At 41.2% G+C, this 24025-nt stretch overlaps 1 protein-coding gene across 1 annotated transcript in view; it reads left to right on the top strand.

Annotated features, from left to right (window-relative positions):
- ccdc69 (coiled-coil domain containing 69) overlaps positions 1-23751 on the top strand; it is a 28647-nt gene extending 4896 nt beyond the window's left edge. The window contains exons 2-9 of the mRNA XM_071535018.1: positions 8811-8877; positions 12768-12946; positions 16513-16600; positions 16778-16851; positions 17773-17874; positions 18737-18856; positions 19191-19288; positions 20176-23751. Coding sequence (XP_071391119.1) covers positions 8811-8877; positions 12768-12946; positions 16513-16600; positions 16778-16851; positions 17773-17874; positions 18737-18856; positions 19191-19288; positions 20176-20344 — 897 coding nt within the window. The 3' untranslated portion in view covers positions 20345-23751. The remainder of the gene's footprint in view (positions 1-8810; positions 8878-12767; positions 12947-16512; positions 16601-16777; positions 16852-17772; positions 17875-18736; positions 18857-19190; positions 19289-20175) is intronic.
- Positions 23752-24025: the final 274 nt, after the last annotated feature.

Raw genomic sequence — 24025 nt, 5'->3', positions numbered from 1 at the left:
GTTGAAACACAAGTCACATGTCGAGCCTCATGCCTCGGGATCCGATGTTGTATCGCTTATCCGTGGAGGCCAGACGCAGAAAATGCAGCTTTTTCTAATTATTTCTACAGAGTTCCCACACTTCTGGAAAACCTGTAAAAAGTCAGGGAATTATAAAATAGTGTTTTCCAGTCCTGGAGAAGTGATGAAAAATGACAAAAGGGAGAAGAGTTTTGGAAAAGTCATGGAATTTTACTTTAGTGAAGTTAATGATTTTTATTTTCTTGAATACTATAAAATGTTACAAGAAGCTGTGGCTGGCTCCCGAAACAGTTGAGGAATATTATAACAACCCTCTTTGATTTTAAAGTGAAAAACAAACTAATGCTTAAAGTCAGTGTAGCTGATGGTTTGATGATTACTTTTTAATTCAGTCTAGGGCTGCAACTAACGAATATTTTCATTGTCGATTAATCTGTCGATTATTGTCTCGATTAATCGATTAGTTGTTTGGTCTATAAAATGTCAGAAAACGGTGAAAAATGTGGATCAGTGTTTCCCAAAGCCCAAGATGACGTCCTCAAATGTCTTGTTTTGTCCACAACCCAAAGATATTCAGTTTACTGTCATAGAGGAGGAAAGAAACCAGGAAATATTCACATTTAAGAAGCTGGAATCAGAGAATTTTGACTTATTTTTCTTTAAAAAAATTACTCAAACCGATTAAACGATTATCAAAATAGTTGGCGATTAACTTAATAGTTGAGAACTAATCGATTAATCGTTGCAGCTCTAATTCAGTCTCATTAAAATTTGGCCATGGGAACTTGCAAAGGGGCATGGAGAAGTCATGGACAAGTTTTGTAATTTCATCAGTGAAACGGTGTGGGAACCCTGTTTCTAGTTAAGTTCTAGTTGATCGGGAAAACATCAGATCTGAGTCACATGAGGAGGGAAAAAACAGAATTGTGAAACTGTCAGCTGCAGTGTGAACAGAGCTTCTTCTTCTGTGACTTCTGTGTTTGTGGAGACGATTTGCGTTTCCCGCTGACAGCAGATCTGCAGTTCTGCCATCCGGACCGAGGAGGAGAAGCTGTATAAAGCAGGGATCCATTACATTTTTTGGGTTTCAAACTTCACCTCTGGCCGACCCGCATCTTCAAAACATTTATCTTGCAGCGCCCCGTCTTTTGCCAGGCTTGTGTATCTCATCTTTCAAATGGATCCTGCTCCAAAACTCCCCCCCCCCGCCCCCTTTCACCCCCAGAACGTATTTACCACACAGCTCCTCTCCTGCTCAGACTGAAGAAGATGTGAACCGGGGTCTGGGAGGCAGATGGAGACGCCGCTGTAACCTCTTTTACCGCCGATCGCCGAACCATCTGTCGGCCGAGGGGAGAGACAACTGGATAAGTGTGAAGCAGAGGGGCGCGGGCGAGAAACGACCCGGGACAGACGGGGGCGGGAGAGACGCCGTTAAGACACTTACAAGCTTATAAAAACGGCACAATATTGACAAAAAGACTTTATAGTTCTTCCCACGCACCGCTAAATATTTCAATACGAGTCTTAATACACGGAACACACTTTATTCCATATTGTTTTTCAGCACTTAAAACAATGTGAGGCGGGATGAGACGCTTGTAATTTGCTCCCAGGCAGCAGAATACTTTGTGCAGGAAGCGGTCTGACACTTGGTTCAGTTGTCAATAGTTGTCAATAGTCAAATGTCAAAGTTTGATATTGATTGAATTGATGGCTTGCAGTGAAATCCATCCAGTCCACTGTAGGGATGGGTATCGTTTCGTATTTTTCCGGTACCCGTGCCTAAACGGTGCCTGAACCGATACTTTTTTAAAATTTAAAGCGAAAAAAAACAACATTAAAGAAAGTTTTTTTTTATTGCAAACGCAAAGAAATTGAACAATATATTAATAAATAAATAATAAATAAAACCTAAGTCAACTACAATAATTTTACAGTAAATAACAGTTACAATACTAATAAATAACAGCAAAAGAAATACCAAGCAAACTTCTATTCTTCTACTTAAACAATTCTTTTGCCCAAATATAACCATGTCTGCTTCTCTGGCAGAATATGGCTCCTCTCCTGACATCATCAATTTGCTACTTATTGTGACATTCTAGTTATTAAAAGTTTTTTAATGAACTAAACCCATTTGTCCTTAATTCCTTTTCATATACTTTTCACATGTTACATGTTAACAAATAACTGACAGTTATTAGAAGCGGACGTTATCGGTAGTGAAAACTTTTAGAATATTTCAATCGGCAGCTTGGAGGCACCAAAATCTGCTTTGCAGTTCAGTCCGGTAGGTACCGGTCGTAAAGGAACCGGTGCCATAGTGGTACCGGGTTTCGGTACCCAACCCTAATCCACTGTCAGGTAAACATTCAATGTGAGATAACCTGAGGAAGGAGGTTTGTGCCGAAACACTGTTCCTAATAAAATCAATTTAATTGCAAGTGAAGCTTTTTCCCTTTTTATTTGCTGAATCTCAGTCTCTGCTACACAGCTGTCTCTGGAACATTCAGGTGTACAGAAGTTTTATTGTTTGACATTTTTTTGGAGCGATATACAAAGTGATGAAAGTGAAAAAGGTTTGTCTATTAAACAGTTCAGTTTGTCTATAAAGCCAGTGGCATGCGGCTTCATACTGAACATGTCAGATCTTCAACAAAGCTGAAACAGTAAAGCCATATTAAATCAATTTAGTACGGTTCCTGCCTTATATGTTTTTTCCCCTGCTTTGCTCATTAAATGTCTATAAAGAAACAGAAGGAACCTTTTTATGAAGGGGTTCTTCTTCTTCGTCAAGGAACCTCGTGGGGTTCCCCTGTGGTTTTAATCTAACAAACTCCTGAAGGTTCCTCTAAGTTCCTTTTCACGTTTTAGATTGCGGCTCCGCGGCGCTTTAATAGAGTCAAACTCAGCGTTTAATACTTACTGCTTGTAATACTTCAAAGGCTCGGGGGAAGGAAATTCAAAATGGCGACAGCTCCAGAAGTATTTATTACCGCACCGCAGTGTTTTTGTCTTTGATATATCGGTAGTTTTCCTCCTGGTGAAAACGGTCTGATGGAAGTTCTCAGCCTTCGCCACATGAAGAGTTTGTTCCGTAGCGAGCAGTTAATGAGATGACTCCGAAATGTGGCTTTTGGCTTTTAACAAAACCGCACTCTTTGTGATTAATTTCCTCTTCTGGATGAATGGCAGGTGTTTGGACGGACTGAAGTGGCGAGTTTACAAGCTTTGGGTTCAGGGTTTTTTCTGCAGAAGCTTCTTGTTGAGGTTTTGAACCCTGCAGGCTGGATTTGACTTCTTCTCTCCAGACTCTCTTAGACTCCTCTTTCCTCAGGTAAAACGTGAGACATTTGGCACGTTGGAGGAAAAAAAAAAAAAAAAAAAAAAAGTGTTTCAGCTGCTGCTCATCTGGACTTGTGAGTTTAACCCCGGAGAGGAGAGGAGAGGAGATTCTTCACAGGACGTTAAATCTCTTCTCTCCACTTCCATGAGGCCTGGGAAACTTTTAAACATTAAGATGACAGAGCAAACATTCTGTCATGTAGTCGAGATTTTGTGTGTGTGTGTGTGTGTGTGTGTGTGTGTGTGTGTGTGTGTGTGTGTGAAATGTCCTTGTATGTCCATCCTTGAGAGGACGTCTGGAAAATCCTCCAAAGAAAGACAGCGATATGTTCGTTCCTCCTTGGAAGTGGAGGCTGTTTTTAAAATGGGAATAGAACTAAAATTAGGTCAGGTGAAGCTCTGAGGTCAAAGTAATGAATGTCCTCACAAGTATAGTAACACAAACGTGTGTGTGTGTGATAGAAAGTGAGACTCAAATCTTTCTGTTTTCAAAAGAAACAATATAATTGCTTTATGTTTGGTTGTGCTTTGTGTTTTGTGGTTTCTGTGAGGAGAAGAATGATCGCTTTATTTGTCAAGCACATTAAATGTCTTTTGTCTCTGTGATGGTGCGCAGAAACATATTGACCACTAACATAACAGTTTAGTAGCTTCACAGAATGCAGGACAACACAAGATTTCCATGAGATTTTGATGGATAAATAGGTTTGGCCAAAGATCAGTTGATGAGATTTTGGTGGTGATCCGCATCTGGGATTTCCACTATTATACGGTTATTGTTTTTGTAGCCATAACTATGAAACTAAATCCTAAGGGAAGAGAAAATTGAGGTAAAACTAAAGTGGAAGGCATGATGTGTTTTAGTTTTAACAGAAAGTTGGAGAATTGTCCAGCGTTGGCAGGTCTGTGCTCTCTTGTGTCTTGTAGTTTTCACTTGGAAGCGAGAGCTTTAGGCTTCATAATATTAGTTTCCTCTTCTCTTACCTCTTCACTTTTTCTTTGGACAGAACTGTTTTTTTGTTTGTTTTTTTGCTCCCCCCACTATGGTTTTGTGACTCCACCCACTGAGGATTAACTCACCCGATGAGATTTTTTTCCCCTCGGTTTGTTTCCTCCAATGCCTTTACACAGACCTTTTGCATGTGCCTTGATTGCTAGTCTTTGATTGGCTGTAGTACTTTTAAATTGTGACTTGCTCATTGTGGAGCCATTTCTTGCCCTGATGAAGACCTTCTGGTGGAAACGTGTCGGCTCTAAACCAGGACGATAAAGGCTTTTTACATTTCAAGCCTTTAGTCTCTTGATCTAGAGGCCTTGGACTTTGTGTTACTGTTTCAGTCTTACAGCTGGTATCTCTTTTTATCTAGAGGTTATTTGTCCCTTCGAGAAATATTTGCACAACTAACGGAATTGTATCCCAACCGAAAGCTAAGTGACGTAAATTCATACACATTTCAGAAGCTAGGTATCAAATTTCATAAAAATCTATGCACATTTAAGCATATAAAACACTAAGTTACAAACTTAATCAGAAACAAGAAGCGGGAAGCCTTAAATCCCACTTTGGGCGACAGTTACTTCATGTAGAGAATCTGTATCGGCTGATAAGTGGGAAAATAAGAGCTTTGAGTACAGAGCCTGCACTTCTTACAAGTATCTGTAACATTGTGAAGGAACAGGAAGGGTTAATAAAGGGTTAATATCGAGTATATGAATACACAGACATGGACGAAAGTGAGTGTCCGGAATTGGATACGAATTTTGAATCTCAAAAATAGGTGCTCTATCATCCATTTGCAGGGACTGGAAGAAAATCAATTACAAGTTAAGGTAAAAGCGATATTAAACTTTAAAAAAAGACAGATGGAGGATTGTTAATTTATGAGAAACTTCAGCAAAAACAGCACAGGATGAAATATATCGGTATATGATTGTGATTTTTTTTGAGTCATATGCTGTCAGGAAATTGGATACCCTGATGTTAAACCTCCCACCTGAAAGCTTTCTGTGCCGTGAAATGAGACGTCCGGTCCAGTTTCTCCTGAAGGTGAAGTGCAGACAGGCGGCGCCTCGCCCTGCGCTGTCCAAACAGCCTGTGGAGACAGAGGAGAGGACGGGACGGGACGGGACAGGACGGGACAGGAGGCGGCGGCCCGTGATTTATGGCGTCTTTTTTAAAGCGAGGGGGCTCTTAGTGCTTCTGGAACACAGAGATTTGAACCTGTAAAAGTCTCTGCTCCGGTCCGGGACGTCCCACAGCCGCTCGGCCTGAACTCAGCGAGGCCGTTCTGTATGAAACAGAGCGGTATTTATTGTTTCAGTCCCCGCGTTTAAATAAAGATACTATCCAGTTGTTTAGAAGTGTTTATACAGTGGGTTGGGGTGTGTGTGTGTGTGTGTGTGTGTGTGTATGCACTGTGTCCCAGGCTGCAATTGTTTGGCTTGAGCGTGCTTGTGCAACGTGTGTGTATATATGTGTGTGTGGTGGGTGGGTGTGTGTCAATACAATAAGCTTATGTGTGTGTGTGTGTGTGTGTGTGCGCACAGCGTGTCCCAGGGTGTGATCGTTTGGCCGAAGTGTGCTTGTGCAACAACGTGTGTGTGTGTGTGTGTGTGTGTGTGTGTGTTGGGGGAGTACATCTAAGCTTATGTGTGTGTGTGGCAATACAGTAAGCTTTATTGTGTGTGTATGTGTGTTTGTGTGTGAGCACATGCCTGTCCTTGCACTCAGTGTAACTCTGTGTGTGTGTGTGTGTGTGTGTGTGTGTGTGTGTGTCTGGTCTCCATGGATATTCTCTGGGTGTTGTAATGTAAAACTTCAGGCGGTTGTTAAATCTATCAACCGTTCTGTTTTTACTGCAGGATTCACAGACAGAGCCGATAGGAACTGAAACTAACTAATTAACAAACTAACTAAACCGACTATAAACACTTAAAGGTTTTCATCTTAATGGATAATTTGTTAATTTGATAAAACACGCAGAAACTTGACTGGGATATTTCCACCAGTCACAGCAGCTTTTAAAGAGCAAATCGGCACTAAATCAGTTTTTTTTTTTGGTGATATGGCTCCTGTCTCATGAACAGCATTAAAGGAATAGTTCACCCAAAAATGAAAATCATGTCCTCATCTCCTCCCCCTCATGCCAGTTGAATCACAGGTGAAGTTTGTCCATATAACACACAGGGAGGCTGCAGCACAACTCCATAGCAGCCTTCTCCAAAACAACTGAAGTCAGTGGGGACCAGTTCTTCAGAGTTCCAAAAAGACCTACAGTATATTTACACCATCATTTAGTGCAAATCTGAACTACAGCTGATTGATTTGCAACAAATAATGGTGTATAGGTCTTTCTATTCACAGTGTGATTGTTTGGCTGTTTTTGTTTTGGAGCTCTAAAGAACAGGTCCCCATTGACTTCAGTTGTTTTGGAGAAGGCTGCTACCAAGTTGTGCTGCAGCCTCCCTGTGTGTTATATGGACTAACAAATTTCACCTGTGTTTCATTTGGCATGAGGGGGAGGAGATGATGACAGAATTTTAATTTTTGGGTGAACTATTCCTTTAATCCACTGCACTTTATTTCAACATTTTTAGAATGAAGCCCTGCATCCGCTTCTAGGGGCAGACGATCGTTGTTGCTCTTAAACTTCTGGCCACGCCTCCATCAGTGATGTCACTGTAGGCATTTCGTCTTTGGCAGCATCAGATGCTTTGCAATCAGAAAACTGTGTCAAGAATTGTCCACTGGCAGGATAATCTATATTATTTCATCAAGAAAGATGTCGAATGAAACCACAAATCATAACGGCTGTTCTGCAGTTCTGCTGCTTTCTGCTGGTTGCATCTCTTCAAGCTAATTTCTCTCCTTATTTTTCAAGTGAAGTGATCAAACTTATTTGTTGATATGCAGGTACGAGGACAGACTCTAGGTGGGAAGGTGTTGCATTTCCCCAGTCAGCCATGCATGAAACACACACACACACACACACACACACACACACACACAGGACCACTTTCCTTGTCGATGCCCACCGTCCTGCATCGAGCTTTTGAATTTGTGAATGTGCACCAACTAAGTTATGTAATTGTGAAAGAAAGGAGGGGAAAGCTCCGGTGCCGGTCATGTGAGGACTAATCAGAGGGAAGTTGGCAGATCAGGGTCAAACTCCCATCAGCAGCTTTCATAAGACCCTCGCTGCTCCAGTTTACCCAACAACAACAACAACAACAACAACAACAACAAGACCTGCCAGGGTCAGCGGTTCAACTCCCACTGCTGCCCTGCCAGTGTTGCTGCCTTGCTTTTACCCTTTGAGATATGCCAGTCCACTTTTCTGGCTGAATGTACAAAATATTAGTTCCAGGATCCAGTTAAAAGCCATTATCCCTTATTAATTTCCCGTATTAAATCTATACCAATCACAATGGACTCGGCCAATTCAAGGTTTCTTCCAGGGAAATCCAGAAGTGTCTCCTGAACGGCAGCAGAGAAAGATCTTTTCCTCTCTCGTCTCTTTGGTTTCCTTTGGTATAAAGCATCACAGACTGCTTTACTGATGTCATCACACAGGATTTCTGGGTAATGAAGTCTGCAAAATGTAAACAGTTAACCTACCTCTCGCCACCAATGTGCGAAGTTGCCTAGTACAGCTTTAAAACAATTATTTCCATTGTGGTCCTCGATGGAAGACAAAAAAACATTAACATGACAAGATAAAATACAATGTCCAAACTCGCCAAGTGCGAGCACAACTCGATCAAAACATCCTGCTTAGGTTCACGGCCAAAGATTAATAGATGAAGAAAGAAAAGCCAGCACTCATAATGTCCTTTTGTCTTTTTAATTAAATGGGCAGCTATTAGGGCTGAACAATTAATGGAAATTTTATCGAAATCGCAATATGGCCTACTGCAATTTTCAAATCGCAGGAGGCGCAATATTTTCTAAAGGCGAAATGTGTGTCAAAATACCATTTTAAATTAAATATTGTCGTGCTGAAATTGAAATTGGAGAAATTGGTCTCTCTCCTCTTCTCTGATGGATTTCTCCCTGTATGATTGTTGAACGTCTCTCGGTGCAAAATGGCGGCTCTAGAAAGAAGCCCTCGCTCTTTGATTCTGAGGGACTGACACCAAAACCTGACGTTTACCGCTGAGGTTTTACATCCTGAAACATTTTCTCATATCAAACTCCACTGGAGCTGCTGGAAACATCTGGAGGTGACGTCACCTCGTCTGCGATTGGATCAACAGCCTTCAACCAGAGAGCAGGAACCAACCAGTGAAATCAGCTGCTGTAGTGTTTGTTCTGGATGAAAAGCTGCAGACTCCTGGGTCTCCACGGCTCATGGCTGTCTGTATTTGGTAATAATGTTTGTTCGTACCATCGATAAAACTTTTCTCTTCCTGTTCTTCTTCTCTCTTCCTGTCGTTATCAGAAGAAAAGCAAAGGCAAGAAGGGTGAGAAGACACAGAAGGAGGTCAACAACCACCGAGATGGGGGAGGTAAGTGGTGTGTGTGTGTGTGTGTGTGTGTGTGTGAGAGTGTGTGGGTGTCTGCGTCAGGCTGTGGGTTTCCTCCTCTGAGTGTTTTCAGCTTCAGAACATTTCCTCATTTCCTGTTATCTCATCTTTTTCTTAAAGCCCATTGGCTGTTGAAGTCCTGATGCAGAGCTTCTGTAGAGTGAAGCACCTGATCTGCACTCAGTGACCCTGTTCATATGAAGTTCAAAATTCAAAAATATATACAGTGTATATATGTATATGTATGTAAATATAAGAAACGCAAATACTTTGGTACTTAATAACAAAGCCCAACAAGTGTTCACAAGATGCCAAACTTAAAAAAATATATATTTTCATATATTTTTTTAGCACATATTTTCAGAGCCAAAAGGGTAATGAATTGTTGAATCTGCATTTAAGATTCAGATAGTATGTAGGGGCCTTCATTTATTTTTTAATTTTTTAATTTCTTGTTTCGCTTATGAAGGTGAACCAATCCACAGCTCAGTTCACAGATGGTCAAAGGTGCAGAAGATGTCCCACATGTTACATTTTAGGCTTTTGGCTGAAGCTGAAGTTAACAATGAAGTTAACAATGGAACAAGCTTCATTTCCTAGATCACCAACATTACAACAAAGGGTCAGAGGTCACAGCAGCCTGACAATAGATGGAACAACATGGTTGTCGTTGCGTGAAAACCTTGTTTCTCTTCAGCCAACTTTTCAGCCTTGTTTTTAGCTTGACCCCCAATAATGCATTTTTGAATTTATCTAATGGACTTTGAAATGTTTTCACGAGCCTTACGGTTGTAGAACTTTCTCAACCCATAGTGGATCATAAAATCCTTCAATTTAAGTCAAAATATGAAAATGACTGGAATTGGAAGGATTTCACCCAACAACAATGAAATATTCCTGTGACCCTCAGACACAAAGAGAGGTAGATAGTATATTTTTTTAGCCGTTAGAGAAACAAGATAAGGAGGAAGAGGGAAGTGAAGTTTTCAGCGATGGAGCGAAGCGTCTGCTGCTGCCGTGACTCACCGCTGACTGGCAGGCAGCAACACTCACTGCTCCCTCATTTCCTTTCATTTATGAGCATATTGTACAGTTTAAATGGCAGGGGATAAACCGCTCATTTGGGAGAGGATGGGTACATACACGCTGCCATAATCCTCCTGTGAGTCACTCCGCTGCCTTGGCACACGAGGCGGCGGACCGGCTGAGAACTGAGAACTGAGCGGCGGTTCTTCTCAGATCCAGAGGCAGACGATAACGCACTGTAGAGTTCCTCGCAAGAAAAACCCTAAAGGATTCCTTGAAGCACTGACAAATGTTAAGAAGCTCTAGAGAGGACTGTCATGATTCTCGAACCCTTTTAAGAAGGGGTTTCTCAAGGAACCTTCTTTATTTGTTTTTATTTAACCTTTATTTAACCAGGAAAGTCCCATTGAGATTAAGAATCTCTTTTTCAATGGAGACCTGGCCAAGACAGGCAGCAGCATAAATAAAAACACATAATTTACAGACAGAAAACACAAAAGGAGACAAAATTAAAAAGAACTAATAACCAGGTAAATTAAAAACATTGACATCTTAAGGAATCTGCCTCTAATTCTTTCATTTTGGATTTAAAAGCATGTAATGAGATTAATTCATTGAGTTTCAAGTCATTCTGTAACGTATCCCATGCAGAGGGTGCAGAATGCACAAATGCCCTTTTTTCCAATTTCCGTACGGGCATTTGGGACAGAAAGCAGAAAGAAGTCCTGAGAATGTAAGGAGTGTTGTCCGGCACTTTTCTGCGTGATAAAGACACATAGGTAGTATGGGAGCAGACCAAGAATTGCTACAGGGACGAATCCTGTAGCTGCCAAACTCTGCCAAATCTGACAAACCCTTAAAGGTTCCTCAAAAGCCCTTCTGCGTTTTAAAGTGTGGCTTACCAGCATGTTTATATTTAGCCTCATGCCTCAGGTTTGAATACTTCAGAGGCTCTGTGATCAGTAGCAAAGGAAATTACAAATTGGCGGCAGTTCTCTCTGCACTGTTTATTAAAACACCACAGTAGGTTCATTAGCCCTTTGTGTTGGAGTTCCTCATGGAACCGTCTTGGGTTCCCCTGTGGTTGCAATCTGAAGAATCTCTCAAGGTTCCTCAAAGCTCTTTTACTTTCTAAAGTGTAGTTTGATTCCTGTGTGCACGACCAATACGAACTTCATAACCTACATTTAGACACTGAGAGGCGGAGCTAATGACACACTAAAGAAAACGCACTGAAACTAAACACTAAACTGAGCACTTGGTTTAATATGTGATTACCTGAGTTTTACTGTATGTTCAAGCAGCTAAAATGTTAAACTGTTTGCCAGAAATTACTCATTATTCTCTTTATTGTAAGTATTTATTTTAATACTTTAATAAACATTTGTGCATTTTGTACATCCACTGATTTGTTTTTTTACGTACATTATGAGTTAGGGACATTTTTTTTTTTTAGGGACAAGTAGAAATGCAACATTATGATGTACTTGCAACACATTTCCATAGGCTGAAAGGCTTACACGGGTCTGTACACTCTGGAATAAGACTACTGCAGAGTCCAGTGCTGACAGACATTATTCATGTGTTTGAACCAGTGGTGAAGCAGAGGATTTTACCTCGCCGAGGCTCGGTTCACCCTCCCGAGCGAAGACGTCACTGCAACTAAATGAAGCGCTCCTCGTGTCCAGTATTAGTGTTATCGCCCACGTAACCGCCAGACTGACCAGACTGCAGGCTGTTATTTCCCCAGGCTGTAAAAGAGAGAGGGAGGGAGAGAGGGAGAGAGGGAGGGAGAGAGACCATGCGTGTGAATGTGAGCGTGTGTCTACATGTACATGATGTAATTGAGAGGCAGGATGAGATGAAACTGGAGTGAGAAAGTTGACAGTTTTATGAATAGAGATCTGCAGGCTGGGATCGGTGTGTGTTCTCGCTGAACGTCTGGTTCAACTGCTGCTTTTTATTTCCATGACATCAGACCTGTGGGCGTTTTGAATTAACCCCTAAACACATGAGAGGAAACACATGAGAGGAAACACACAGCTAGCTTCAGTCTGAAATGTTTGCAGCTGCCTAATGAAGCAATAATCCTCCAATTTACTGAGTTTAGAACAGGTAATAAGTGTGAGTATGTAAACAGGAACACATTTGTAATAAAAAACAAACAAACTAATAGTTAAATTACATTTTGAAAAGCATAATTATAAATATTATTATTACAACTACCGCTACTAATAGTAATAATACTATAAAAATGCTATTCTTCTGTAAGTAATACAGTCCTTGAACAGTAGCTAAACAAAGTAAAGGTATGAGTGGTGATTTTTCGGTCATTAATTTAAATGGACCGTTACGCATTCACAGGTTTGTGTTTATATATTATATTATTTTAGTATTTAAATTAACTGTTATATGTTCACATTATACGTTATATAGTAAAAAAAACTCATACATAATATTATTTCAGTGTTTAAATTAACTGTTATGTGGCCACAGGTTTGCATTTAAATATAAAAATAAATAAATAAAATAAATATGTAATTTTCTATGATTAATATTTAAATGAGCTGTTATGTAGCGAGAGATTTGTGTTTGTGTTTATACATTATAATATTATTAAAATTTTTTAATTAACTGTCATGTGGTCTCAGGTGTGTTTATCAGGTATTTTAAAACGGCTTCCAATGTCAGTCAGCCAATCAGAACAGAGGTGAACTCTGTGTGTGTGTGTGTGTGTGTGTGTGTGTGTGTGTGTGTGTGTGTGTGTGTGTGTGTGTGTGTGTGTGTGTGTGTGTGTGTGTGTGTGTGTGTGTGTGTGTGTGTGTGTGTGTGTGTGTGTGTGTCAGGTAACTGTGTGTCGGAGGATCTGGACGTCTGTCTGGAGAAGCAGCTGGAGCGGTTTGAGTGGCAGCTGAGGATTCTCAAGGAAGTGCTTTCGGCCAATGGGAACCCGGAGAGGGCGGAGCTACTGAAGGACCACGCCCACGAGGAGCTGTGCGCTCTCGTCCTGAGCATCGCCGATAAGGTGAGCAGGAGGAGGAGGAGGATGTTTGATTAGATTTGATTAACGTTTATAGATCAGCATAGGAAATTAACAAAATATGAATTACATGCGTTGAGGAAAAGGAATGAAAAATATGTACTGTATATCTGAAAATAAACCACAAATGAAAAAATGTAAACAAAGAAAAACAACCTTGTTTTCACATTGATGACCGTCCATTTTTGACATTATCAGATCCAGTTGACCCTGAAAGAATTTCAATAGAGTTTCAGTGGAGAGTTTTAGTGTCCCGTGATGGTGTAAATGTTGTTTCAGAGGCTTTTCCACTCTGAGAAGAAGAACATTCTTGGGGGAATCACTGAATACTTCCAATGTCGGGCATATCAGATATTTGGAATATCGGCTTTCAGCAACTACAATAACAAAACATCAGTATCGGCCTTCAAATCCCCTGTCAGTCAAACCCTAGTCTTTTTCAGACCGAGTTGTTTCAGGTCGAGTGGCGGAGCAGCGTCTGTACTGATAAACAATAATAACTTTATTTATATAGCACCTTTAAAAACAGAGTTTACAAAGTGCTTTGACAGACAAAATAAAAGCAGAATACTCAAATTATGAATTTAAAAGGCAATAAAACAATAATAAACAGGCATCGTAGGATGAAAACCAAGATAAACAGTAAAATAGAATAAAAGTTAGATAGAATTAAGACGGAGTTAAGATAAAAGACGTAAAAAGACAATAGAAAGATGATAAAAAGATGATAAAAAGCCAATAAAGAGATAAAAAGACGACATCACATAAAAGCAAGTCTATAAAAATTGGTTTTAAGAAGTGATTTAAAAGAAGTCACTGATTCTGCAGCCTTCTCTCCTCAGTCGTCCCAAAGCCGAGGGGCCCTGATGGAAAAAGCGCGGTCACCTTTAGTTTTAAGTCTAGACTTTGGAACAGCCAGCTTTAAAAGTGATCAGTAAAATCTTAAAATCTATTCTAAAACAAACAGGGAGCCAATGGAGAGAAGCCAGGATTGGGGTGATGTGATGTCGTCCAGAACCAGTAGAACCAGTAAGAAGCAAACAAGTCATGCTGCTCCATCACAGACAGGATTGGCAACGCTGGTCTGCATGTGACCATGTGACTTACTGTCCAGACTTCAGTTAAAGCATAATTCTATGGGTTTCAGGCCTGGATCCCTTCATTTTCCCTTCATTTTCTATCACATCGATCGATTCTGACCAAAATCTCATCAGTCGCTTCACTCTAGAGCCTCTTACAGCTGCAGTAGATGGCATTTATTTAGAAGTAATGAAAAAAAATCGCGTGTTTGGTGGCCAAAGACGAGCAGGATAATGATCATCGGTCAGAATCTCAAACAGCGGTCGCCCCGTTCCTCTGCTGGTCTCTTTTCAAAAGTGAAATGACCAATGAGGAGAAGGCGGGACTCTGCCCTGTCAATCACTAGGAGGCGTGTCGTTCCTTATGTTGGTTTGAATTTCTGGAGATTTGAACTTACCGACAGCAGCTTTAAGTCTTATTTGCCTGGCTGGTCGTGGCTCTCCGGTTCAGTCCTTCACTCTCCAAACATCAACCCCAAAGCAGCCAAAGCTTTTCATTTTCAATATATTGATCAGTCGCCGTCTAATGACACGTCACTAAAAAGATGTAAATAAAAATGATCTAAAGTGGCTTTTCTGCTGCGGTTTTGATGCTGCCTTTGCTGCTGCTTTAACACTTTCTACTTTCCTCCTGGCAGACCTGACTACATGTACTGCTGTGTAAAGTAGTGCAAAATAAATAGTGAAAGTTGTGAGGTCATGGATGAGCTGAATATAAAATATACTATTATTAAATATATTATTATATGATTGATTTTTTTTTTTATTATTCTCTTTTATCTTCGTGTCATGCACACAAAGTGTCCAACCCTCATGGGTTTACAAGACACCAAAGTTACAGTTGCAGTGGTCACACATTTCATTTCATTACAAAATTACAGATTATTATACAGCTCGGTCTTAAACGAAATATTCTGCCTTCTCTCCCAAGCTTGGCAAATAAATTCTGCTACAAAAAAGAAGGGAAGTTTTTCATAATCATCCAGCCCAAAGAAATCAACAGAAATAGAGGACATTTTACTAAAAAAGTAAATCCCTTACATCCTCGTAGACAGGACAGTAAAACAAGAAATGAACTTCATTCTCAATTTCACCTAACTCACACAGTCTGTCCTCCTCTGGAGTGGCATTAAACCTGCCGGTCTCTAGGGCTAATGCTAATGTTCCTGGGTGGGAATGTGTGTGAATCCGGGTGTTGTTGGGAAAACAGCATGCCTTTCCTCTATAACTGAACAAATATTATATAAGGTTATAAAACTGATATAAGCAGTATGATGTTATGACGATTCCTGTGAAGTGTAGGGAGCACAGCGTCTCTGCCACCAGCTGGAAGCGGTTTCTTGGCTGTTGTTCCCTTAACTGGTCAGAGAGGTGAAGCCTGCTTCGCTCTCAGTTGATCCTGAATGGAAACCAGCCAGTGAAGTTATTCATAGACGTCTGATACCTCTGATCTTTCTGATCTCTGTCTATCTTTAAAGTGGCTGCAGACCTCGGCCTCCACACAGATCCAACTCGGCCTGTTCAGCCTGTTCAGCCTCACTGATTTCAGTAATCATGCAGATCAGCAGAGTAAAGATCGCTCTGCTCTGCTCTGCAGGGGATTTTGGAGCCCAGCATTTGTTTACTGTGCTCATGACTCATGGCAGCGGCCATTTTGGATTTTCAGCTGTCCTCGCTGTGACCCGTTCACCAGTTCAGACACACCGCTCCTCCTGGGTTTCTCTACAGCCGTGATTCTCAACCTTTTTCATATCAAGGACCCCTAATTTAGTCCACATTAGGGCCGCAGACCCCCATTTGATGAGATTTTGTCTCTCTGACCCAAATCTGAGAATGTTTTTATTGTCAGATATGATTTTGTCCAGAAGTCCATGACTATCTGTATTGTAGGTAGAGAGATAACAGAGAAACTATGATCAGAACAGTCACTCTTCTACATTCTCTCATCATGTCAACTTCTTGTAAATGAAACAATGCTTAAGTTTAACAATTTATCAATTCACTGGGGACCCACTGGAACCCCCTCAAGGACCCCTGGTGGTCCCTGGACCCCACTTTGAGAACCTGTGCTCTACAGTACAACATGCACTGCTGCCCTACTAAAAAAAACAAAGAAGCAGAGGCACCACCTATTTCTTGATTGTTTTGAATATATTTTTCATTCATTTTCATACTGCATGTATACATATTTGTGGAATATTTTCAGATCATATATATATATATATATATATATTTCTCTTGTTTTCCTTTGTCTTAGCATCCTCTACTACTGTTATTGTGCACAAACTTCATACATGCTGTAATTCATATATTCTCATACTTTTCTTGTTTTATACCCCACATTTGCTTTAATATCTTTTTTCCCTGTGCTGTATCCTCTTATCTGCTGCTGCCAAATATTCAGTTTCTCTTTGTTAAAGTTTCATCTAATCAAACTGAATGTAATGTCGTCTAATCTGTCGTCCGTTTCAGGTGAAGACAGAAACGGCGGCTGATCTGAACATCCTGCATGAACAGAAGAGTAAAAACGCCACAGAGGAACACGAGAGAAACACTGAAGGTGAAGAACAAGAGAGAGGGGTCCCATGATGCTCTGATGCTCTGTGTGTGTGTGTGTGTGTGTGTGTGTGTGTGTGTGTGTGTGTGTGTGTGTGTGTTCCCATCCCAGCACATACGTCATGGTTGTGTTCACATGTGATTTTGTCAGAAGTGACTGAAGGTCTTGTGTTTCCTGCAGAGTTACAGAAGAGACATGAAGAAGAGAAAAGTCGATTAACGGAAAACTTCCAGGCTGCGGAGGACGAGCTGAAGGTAAAGAAACAGACTGAAGACCTTTGCTGTATTTTTGTATTTGGTTTGTTAAAGTTTAAACTGACCAATTACAATCCAATCAGGGCTTGTAAACAAAGGTCACATGACTCACAAGCAGCTTGGTTATTGGACAGAGTTTTAACTTGTCATTCGGGTTAGAGGTTAGAGAGTCAAAACAAATCTGACTCCAGTCTCTGTAACTTTATCTAACATGATGGACTTGTCTGTCTCTTCTTCTGTGGTGTTCATACCAGTTAAGAACAGTTCAGTTTTCTGATATTCTTTTAGATTCTGAAGTTTTACACACAGAGAACATCCATTTTTAAAGGTCCCATCTGGTGTAAAGCAGGACTCCTCTTGCCTCTGTGATGATAAAGGAGTTGGATGGTCTATCTAATCATGGTGAAAGTATCAAAACTAAATCCACACAATCCATATTAGTGCAGCGAGCCTCTAAACGAGCCGTTTGGACTTCCGTAACTTTGTGGCGTCACAAAGGTTCGCTCATTATCATTTTTGTAAGAAATAATAGACTAACAAAGTGTTTTTTTTCAAAGCGGTTGAGCGGTTGTCGTTGTTTATTACCGGAGAGTTTTCCCTACCTGTAGCCGCCGGGCCGCGGCGTCTCACGTTTCACTCTGGAAACGGTTAGCCGATCGGAACGGAGGGGTCGTTAATATTAATGAGCCTTAAAGACACAGCGACAGAAACAGCCTGTTCTTGGTAAGGCTCAGAGAGATGCTGGAAAATGAACGTGGAGAAATGGATTGAGAGTGTTTTTGGTTCATGACACCACACACACAGCTTTGAATGGACCTCAGGACACAAAATAAAACACTGGACAGTGCAGAATATGGACCTTTAACACTAATTTTCCTACTAAACTAATTTTTTCTGTATTTTTCTGTGTTGTAAACGAAGGGGAAGGTTGAGGTTCTGACTGCAGAGCTGCAGGTTTACAACGAGCTGAAAAGACGAGTGGAGGAGTCGACATTTAAGAAAGACCTGCAGCGGAACATTCAGGTGTGTGTGTGTGTGTGTGTGTGTGTGTGTGTGTGTGTGTGTGTGTGTGTGTGTGTGTGTGTGGAGCGTTCCAGCACACATCTGGTCTGCAGGTGTGTTTGCTGTAAATTTTGATACTCTCGCTCTTTCTCTCTCTCTCTCTCTCATCCATCATCCTCCCTCTGTCTTCCCCTCCAGCTCTTCCTGCTGCTTCCCTCTCGTCTTTCCATCCCTCCTCTCCTCCTCTTCCTCTCTCTCCTGTCCTCCTCCTCTCTCCACTCATTCCTTCTCTCCATCCATCATCTCTCCTTCATCGTCTTTCTCCCTCCCTTCACCTCTCTCTCTCTTTTCCATATTGTGTAATCGTTGTTTCGTCCTCTCTCTATACTCTCTCTCTTTCTCTCTCTCCCTTCTTTCTTTCTTTCTTTGATATTGAAATCAAAATCTTCAAAATTATCTTAGTTCAACAGTCTTATGGAATAAACATTAATCTACTCTTATTTATTTTCTTTTTCCTTTTATATGGCTATTCCTCTCTTACTTTTAGTTTCTTCATTTTATTCTTTAGATTTATTATTTTAATTCTGCTTTTATTGTGGAGCGCATTGGATCGCATTGAATTGTATGAAATGTGCAGTAAAAATAAAGTTTGATTAATAAGCAAAGAGCACAGTAAAGATCTGTGTGTGTGCGTGTGTGTGGGTGTGTGTGTGTGTGTGTGTGTGTGTGTGTGTGTGTGTGTGTGTGTGTGTGTGTGCAGAGCATCTGGGTTGCTGCCTTTTCAGTTCTCATATCCAGACTGGATCTCCACTGCAGAATGAGTAATTTCTCTCTCTGTTTCTCTACATCTGTATGCCCCCCACCCACCCACCTCCACCTCCAGGCCTACGGCAGCCCAGGTGGATTCTGGGAGTCGGAGCAGGAGTCTCTGCTGTTTGTCATTGAGATGAAGACTGAGCGCGTGCAGGACCAGGACCGGAAGCTGCACCAGATGGAGGCTCTGGTAGGTGGAGGACGGTTCAAATCCCAGTTGAACTTCTTAGGATTAGAAACCATCCAGGTGCTCTTGGGCAAGGCACCGAACCCCTGGGAGAGACTGTGTGTGTGTGTGTGTGTGTGTGTGTGTGTGTGTGTGTGTGTGTGTGCACTCCTTAACAGTGTTTCTTATTTGTATTTGCTCAGTTTACTATTCTTGTTTTTATTCCTTGCTGTAATAAACTTTGTAAACTCTGCTTACAGATAAGTGCTATATAAATAAAGTTGTTTATTATCATCATCATCATCATCATCATTCATTGTTATTATTATTTAGCGTTTCATCAAATCTTGTGTTCCAGGCGGAGAAGAATTTGTCTCTGGAGGATCAGATCATCCACATCCTGCAGCAGAACGAGGATCTGCGAGTTCGGATAGACAACTACCAGAGTCTGATCCAGTACGTCCACACAGTGTTCAGCTCCGCACATCACACATCACACAGGACACAGCAGAGTAGAAGAGAATAGAATATGTAGTGTCTTAAGAGGATTGACAGTTTCAGTATCAGTGTCTGGGAAGTATTTTCAGATGTGTGCTGCGTCTCTCCTCCACTAAAACCATCATGATGCGTGGATGTACTGCCTCCTGCTGGACAGAAGAATCCTTGCTGCAAAAAAAATATTTTTCTTCCATGTTCTCAGGGCTATAATCCATTTGCCAAGAAGAATACTATTAAAAATACTAATAATTAAAAAACGATAATGGAAAGAAATAATGGAAACAATTCATGAAGAATTAAATTTCTTTTACCGTATTATCAGAATAGACCATTTCCAGTGATTGATGTAAACCAAGTGATTTTAACTAAATCACCTTAGCCAACTGACCAGCTGACCCACCAGAATGCCCCAAAAGATTTACAGCTTGGAAAAGTTAAAGTCTTGTGCTGAGATGTGTTTGTTTGTTTAATATGCTTTGCATAATGGACCTGATTTGATGTGGGAAGGCTAAAATGTACTAGTCAAAGAAGTGGGAATCCCCGCCTTGCAAAGGGAGATAATAAAAAGTAGGGGTTCCTCTAAGATCACAATATATAAAAGGGTATTTTAGTCCTTGAAGAATCTCCATAAGCTGCAAGTTCAAGGAAGGTACCATCAGGGTTCATAATGGGGTTCCTCAGGGAACCTTCAGGGGTTGAAGGGTCCTGGAAGCTCTTATGACAGTCGACACACAAGTCAGTTTGCTGCCCTGGTTATAACATTTGATTTTACCCCGATACATTTCATTAAAATCCTTTGATCCTTAGTGCTTATCTTCACTCACCCTTTTTTCTGTCTTGCCCAGGCAATTATCCAAGGAGCAGCAGGACCTGAAGGGGACACTGGAGAGGCAGGCAGCAGTGAACCAGAACCTTTCTCAGGAAAAAGAGCAGCTGGTGTTTAAACTGAGACACAGAGACTCGTGTCCGACCATCCACCTGCCCGCCATGCTGCCGGAGATCGCTCCAAGATGACTCTGACACGGATTACACAGATTTACAGCTGGATCCTGTGTAGCCCAATGTAGATAGAAATCAATCGGATTGGACTTACTGTTCTACTGTACAGCTACAGGTACTGGTTCACAAGATGGCACACAACTGACCTGGTTTACCACTCAACACCTGGGCTTCAAACTTACGGCATACTGGATGATAGCTACTTGTCCCACCACCCACCTAACGTTACCTGCTGCAGATCGCCTGAAAAAGCACAGTGACAACTCTGCTACACTGGACATGTGGTCTTTAGCTGGAACCTGCATGGACATTCATTCAAAAACAACTTGGGCTTTGAAACACAAACCACCCGTTCCAAAACATCCATCTAGTGCCTTAGCTAGCAGCAGATGGACTCCAGACTGAGCTGGATTCTGTGTCGCCCTGTGCAGATGTAAAAACAACCTGACTAGGTGTTTCCTGTTCGACCGGTAGGTACCGGTCTATCTGACCTGGTTTACCTGTCAGCACCTGGTCTTCAAACTCTTACTGGATAATAGCTTCTTGTCCCACCGCTCATATACCTGCTACAGTTAGCTTGAGATAGCATCGTGCCTTAGCTAGCATAGCAGTGACTCTGTTACATACAGTAGATTACATGGACGCAAAGCTGGATCCTGTGTAACCCCATGTAGTTAGAAAACAACAAGATTAGATGCTTCCTGTTTGACTGCGCCTCCACCGGTAATAGTTTTCAAGCTAGCAAACAGTTAGCCTGATTTACCAAGCTACTAGGCTTCAAAATTTACTGGATGCTAGTTACTACCACCACCCATCTACCCACTACAATGCCTGAGATAGTAGGGGGACAACCACACTGGATACGTGGACTTAAAGCTGCGTCTTGTGTTTCAAACCACACTGGGTATGACCAGCCGGTCCAGCCATCCACCTACCACATCGCATATATAAAAACAGCCTGACTACATACTAGCTGTTAGACTGCACCTCCACCGGTAATAGTTCTTGTGCTAGCACACAGTTGACCAGGTTTACGACTGAACAGCTAGGCTAGCTAGCTTACTGGACCCACCCACCCACTACAAACAGTGAGATAGCATGGTGACTGCTCTGCTACACCGAATAAGTGGACTTAAAGCTGGATCCTGCATGGGCACATGTAGCTAGAAAACAGCTAGGGCTTCAGATCATACTGGGTAATATCTACCATCGTGCCTCAGATCGCACCATGATGACTTTGCTACATTGACTGCATGGACTTGAGGCTCGATCTTGTGCAGCCATAGAAAACAATCAGATCACATACTTTCTGTTCCAGTACATTTACAGTAACGGTTTCCAAGCTAGTGCACAGATGACAGTTTACCACTGAACGCTGAGGCTTCAAATTTACAACGTGCTGGATAATCCCAACCAGTCCTCACACCACTCATGGCACAGACTGTATACTGGAGCCTGTGTAGCTCATGTGGAGGAAGCAAGATTTTTATTTTCACAGGGAAAATTTACTGAGCTTGTGTTCCCTTTTTAAGAAACACCCTGCTTCACGCTCGGTCGTTTATAGACGTTCACATCCGAGAGCTTCCCAGTTGGACCACAGTCTTCTACTGGTGGAGACTGAGCAGACCCACCTGCGATCAGAGGTTAAGTGCCTTGCTCAAGGGCACATCAGTGGTAGATGAGGGAGCGGAGAGCGTTCCTCACAGTGACTGTCCTGCTGTTGAACTACCAGCAGTAGAGCCTAAAGTAGCACTGAGATGAGCCGGGGTTTAGTGTCTAGACATCCAGATACATTAAAACTAGTGGTGCATTGGGGGTTCCTTTTAGTTCAAAGGGAGCCACTAAGCACCTTAGGGTTCCTCACTAGAAAAAACATCCCTAAACAGTTCTTTGAAGAACCCCCACAAGTTTAGAGTTTCTGGAGGTACTGTCAGGGTTCAGGAACCTTCCATGAATGGGTTTCTCCAAGGAAGCTTCTCTGTTTCCTCTACAGTTACAATCTGAAGATCCCCTTAAGGTTCCCCGCAGGGATTTTTCATTTTTTAGAGTGTAGGGGTCCACTGGAGGTTCTTGTAAGATCCGTAAGGAGCCAATATGCACCTTAGGGTTCCTCACAAGAAAGACATATCCCTGAATGATTCCTTTATGAAGGGATTCCTCAAGGAACCTTCTTGGGTTCCCCTATGTTTGGGAACTGCAGAGCTCCGTAAGGTTGCGCTTCTTCGTTGGGGTTATTTTTAAGATGTTTTACTTTGGAAAGTTCAGTAGAGGGTACAATGTGACTGCATCACATCAGATAGACCTGGACTTTATTTGGACACTGGAGCTCACAGTGTGAAGGACGGCCAGGAAAGAAAAACCTGTGGATCCACCAGGAAACTAAAAACTGACGTTGGACCTTAACACTCCTCCAGCAGACTCAAACCCACACAACTGTGATTTTCTAGTCCTGTTTCAACCCAATGCCAAATGTTTTTTTTGTTGTTTTCATTGTAATCAATTTGTGTATACTTCTTTTGTTTTAATCCATTTCTATACCTGTGCCTTGCATAGTGTTGTCTTTGGCATCATGGCTTAAAACCTCTTCATGTTAATTATCATTGGAGTTAGCTGACATATACTAATGTACGACTGACTAGATCTGCCGTGTTGAACTGTGTTTGAGTTCTGCAGTCATGTGATCACTGTTCATCGATGCTGTTGGGTGAAAACATTTCTCCAAAATACAATTTTTTCAGGAATTAAGTCTTTTAGACTGACGATCATTCATTTTTGGGATTTTTAAGGAGTTTCATGAGTCCAAGTTTCATGTTATTCTCTCAACTCATGGAGGACTGCATAGTTTTTATTCAAACAAAAAAAATTACATTCACTAAAATTTAGCTTGCAGTGTTTTTACCCAATAACAACAGTGTACATTGTCGTTTGGTTTCTTCAGCTCTGATTGAGGCTGATGTTAAGAGAATATTTAGTTAAGTTTTTACATCAAGTTACAGAGCAATAATCAATCACTGTATACGCATTACCTTTAACAAGCTTGACAACTATGTCTATTTGGGATATATTTTGTTACTTTATAGATGATGTGAAAAATATTGCCATTTTGTCCGTTTATTATTTTTTTTCTTTTTCAGAACAGGACAGTGGACTTATGGTTTGTGACATTTATATTGCCAAAAAAGCATGTTGTCAGTGTTTTGACGACTATTTCTCCTTATGCACTAGCACTTTGACCAGTATTTTACTAGTAGTATGTATAAGAGAGATTCCTCCATGTTGTATAGTTTTGAATTTTCTTGGCTTATGATATGTAAACATTTTTTGTTTGTCTTTTTCTTGGTTGGATGACAGTCCAGCGTTTTGTTTTCAGCGTGCCTCAGGTACGCACAGATGTTCTTTTTTTTTGGCTTGACTAAATAAAAAGCTACAACTAAAACTGATCGTCATGAATTGATTGATTACTGTCCTGACCAGTATTGAATGAGCTGATAGATTGATTGCTCTTAATTTATTCAGGTTTTTAGATTTCAAGTCATTTGCACATCTATTCTTATCTTTGTATTGATGCCAATGGGAGACAGTGAGGTCAAAGCCTATAGCATAACATTTTGCACTTTTGCATTGCTAGTGAAAATGTATTAATATTTCTTTGTTAATGATTCTGAAGAAGATTTTAAAACCATAACTTGGGATGTA

Source organism: Centroberyx affinis, unplaced genomic scaffold, assembly GCF_046629955.1.
Source record: "Centroberyx affinis isolate AG114_WGS23_722 - 3 ecotype Tasmania unplaced genomic scaffold, CSIRO-AGI_Caff_v1 ptg002646l_1, whole genome shotgun sequence".
In the NCBI taxonomy this organism is placed as follows: domain Eukaryota; kingdom Metazoa; phylum Chordata; class Actinopteri; order Beryciformes; family Berycidae; genus Centroberyx; species Centroberyx affinis.
The sequence above is the reverse complement of the archived record's forward strand: the minus strand, read 5'-3'. Positions and strand labels throughout refer to the sequence as shown.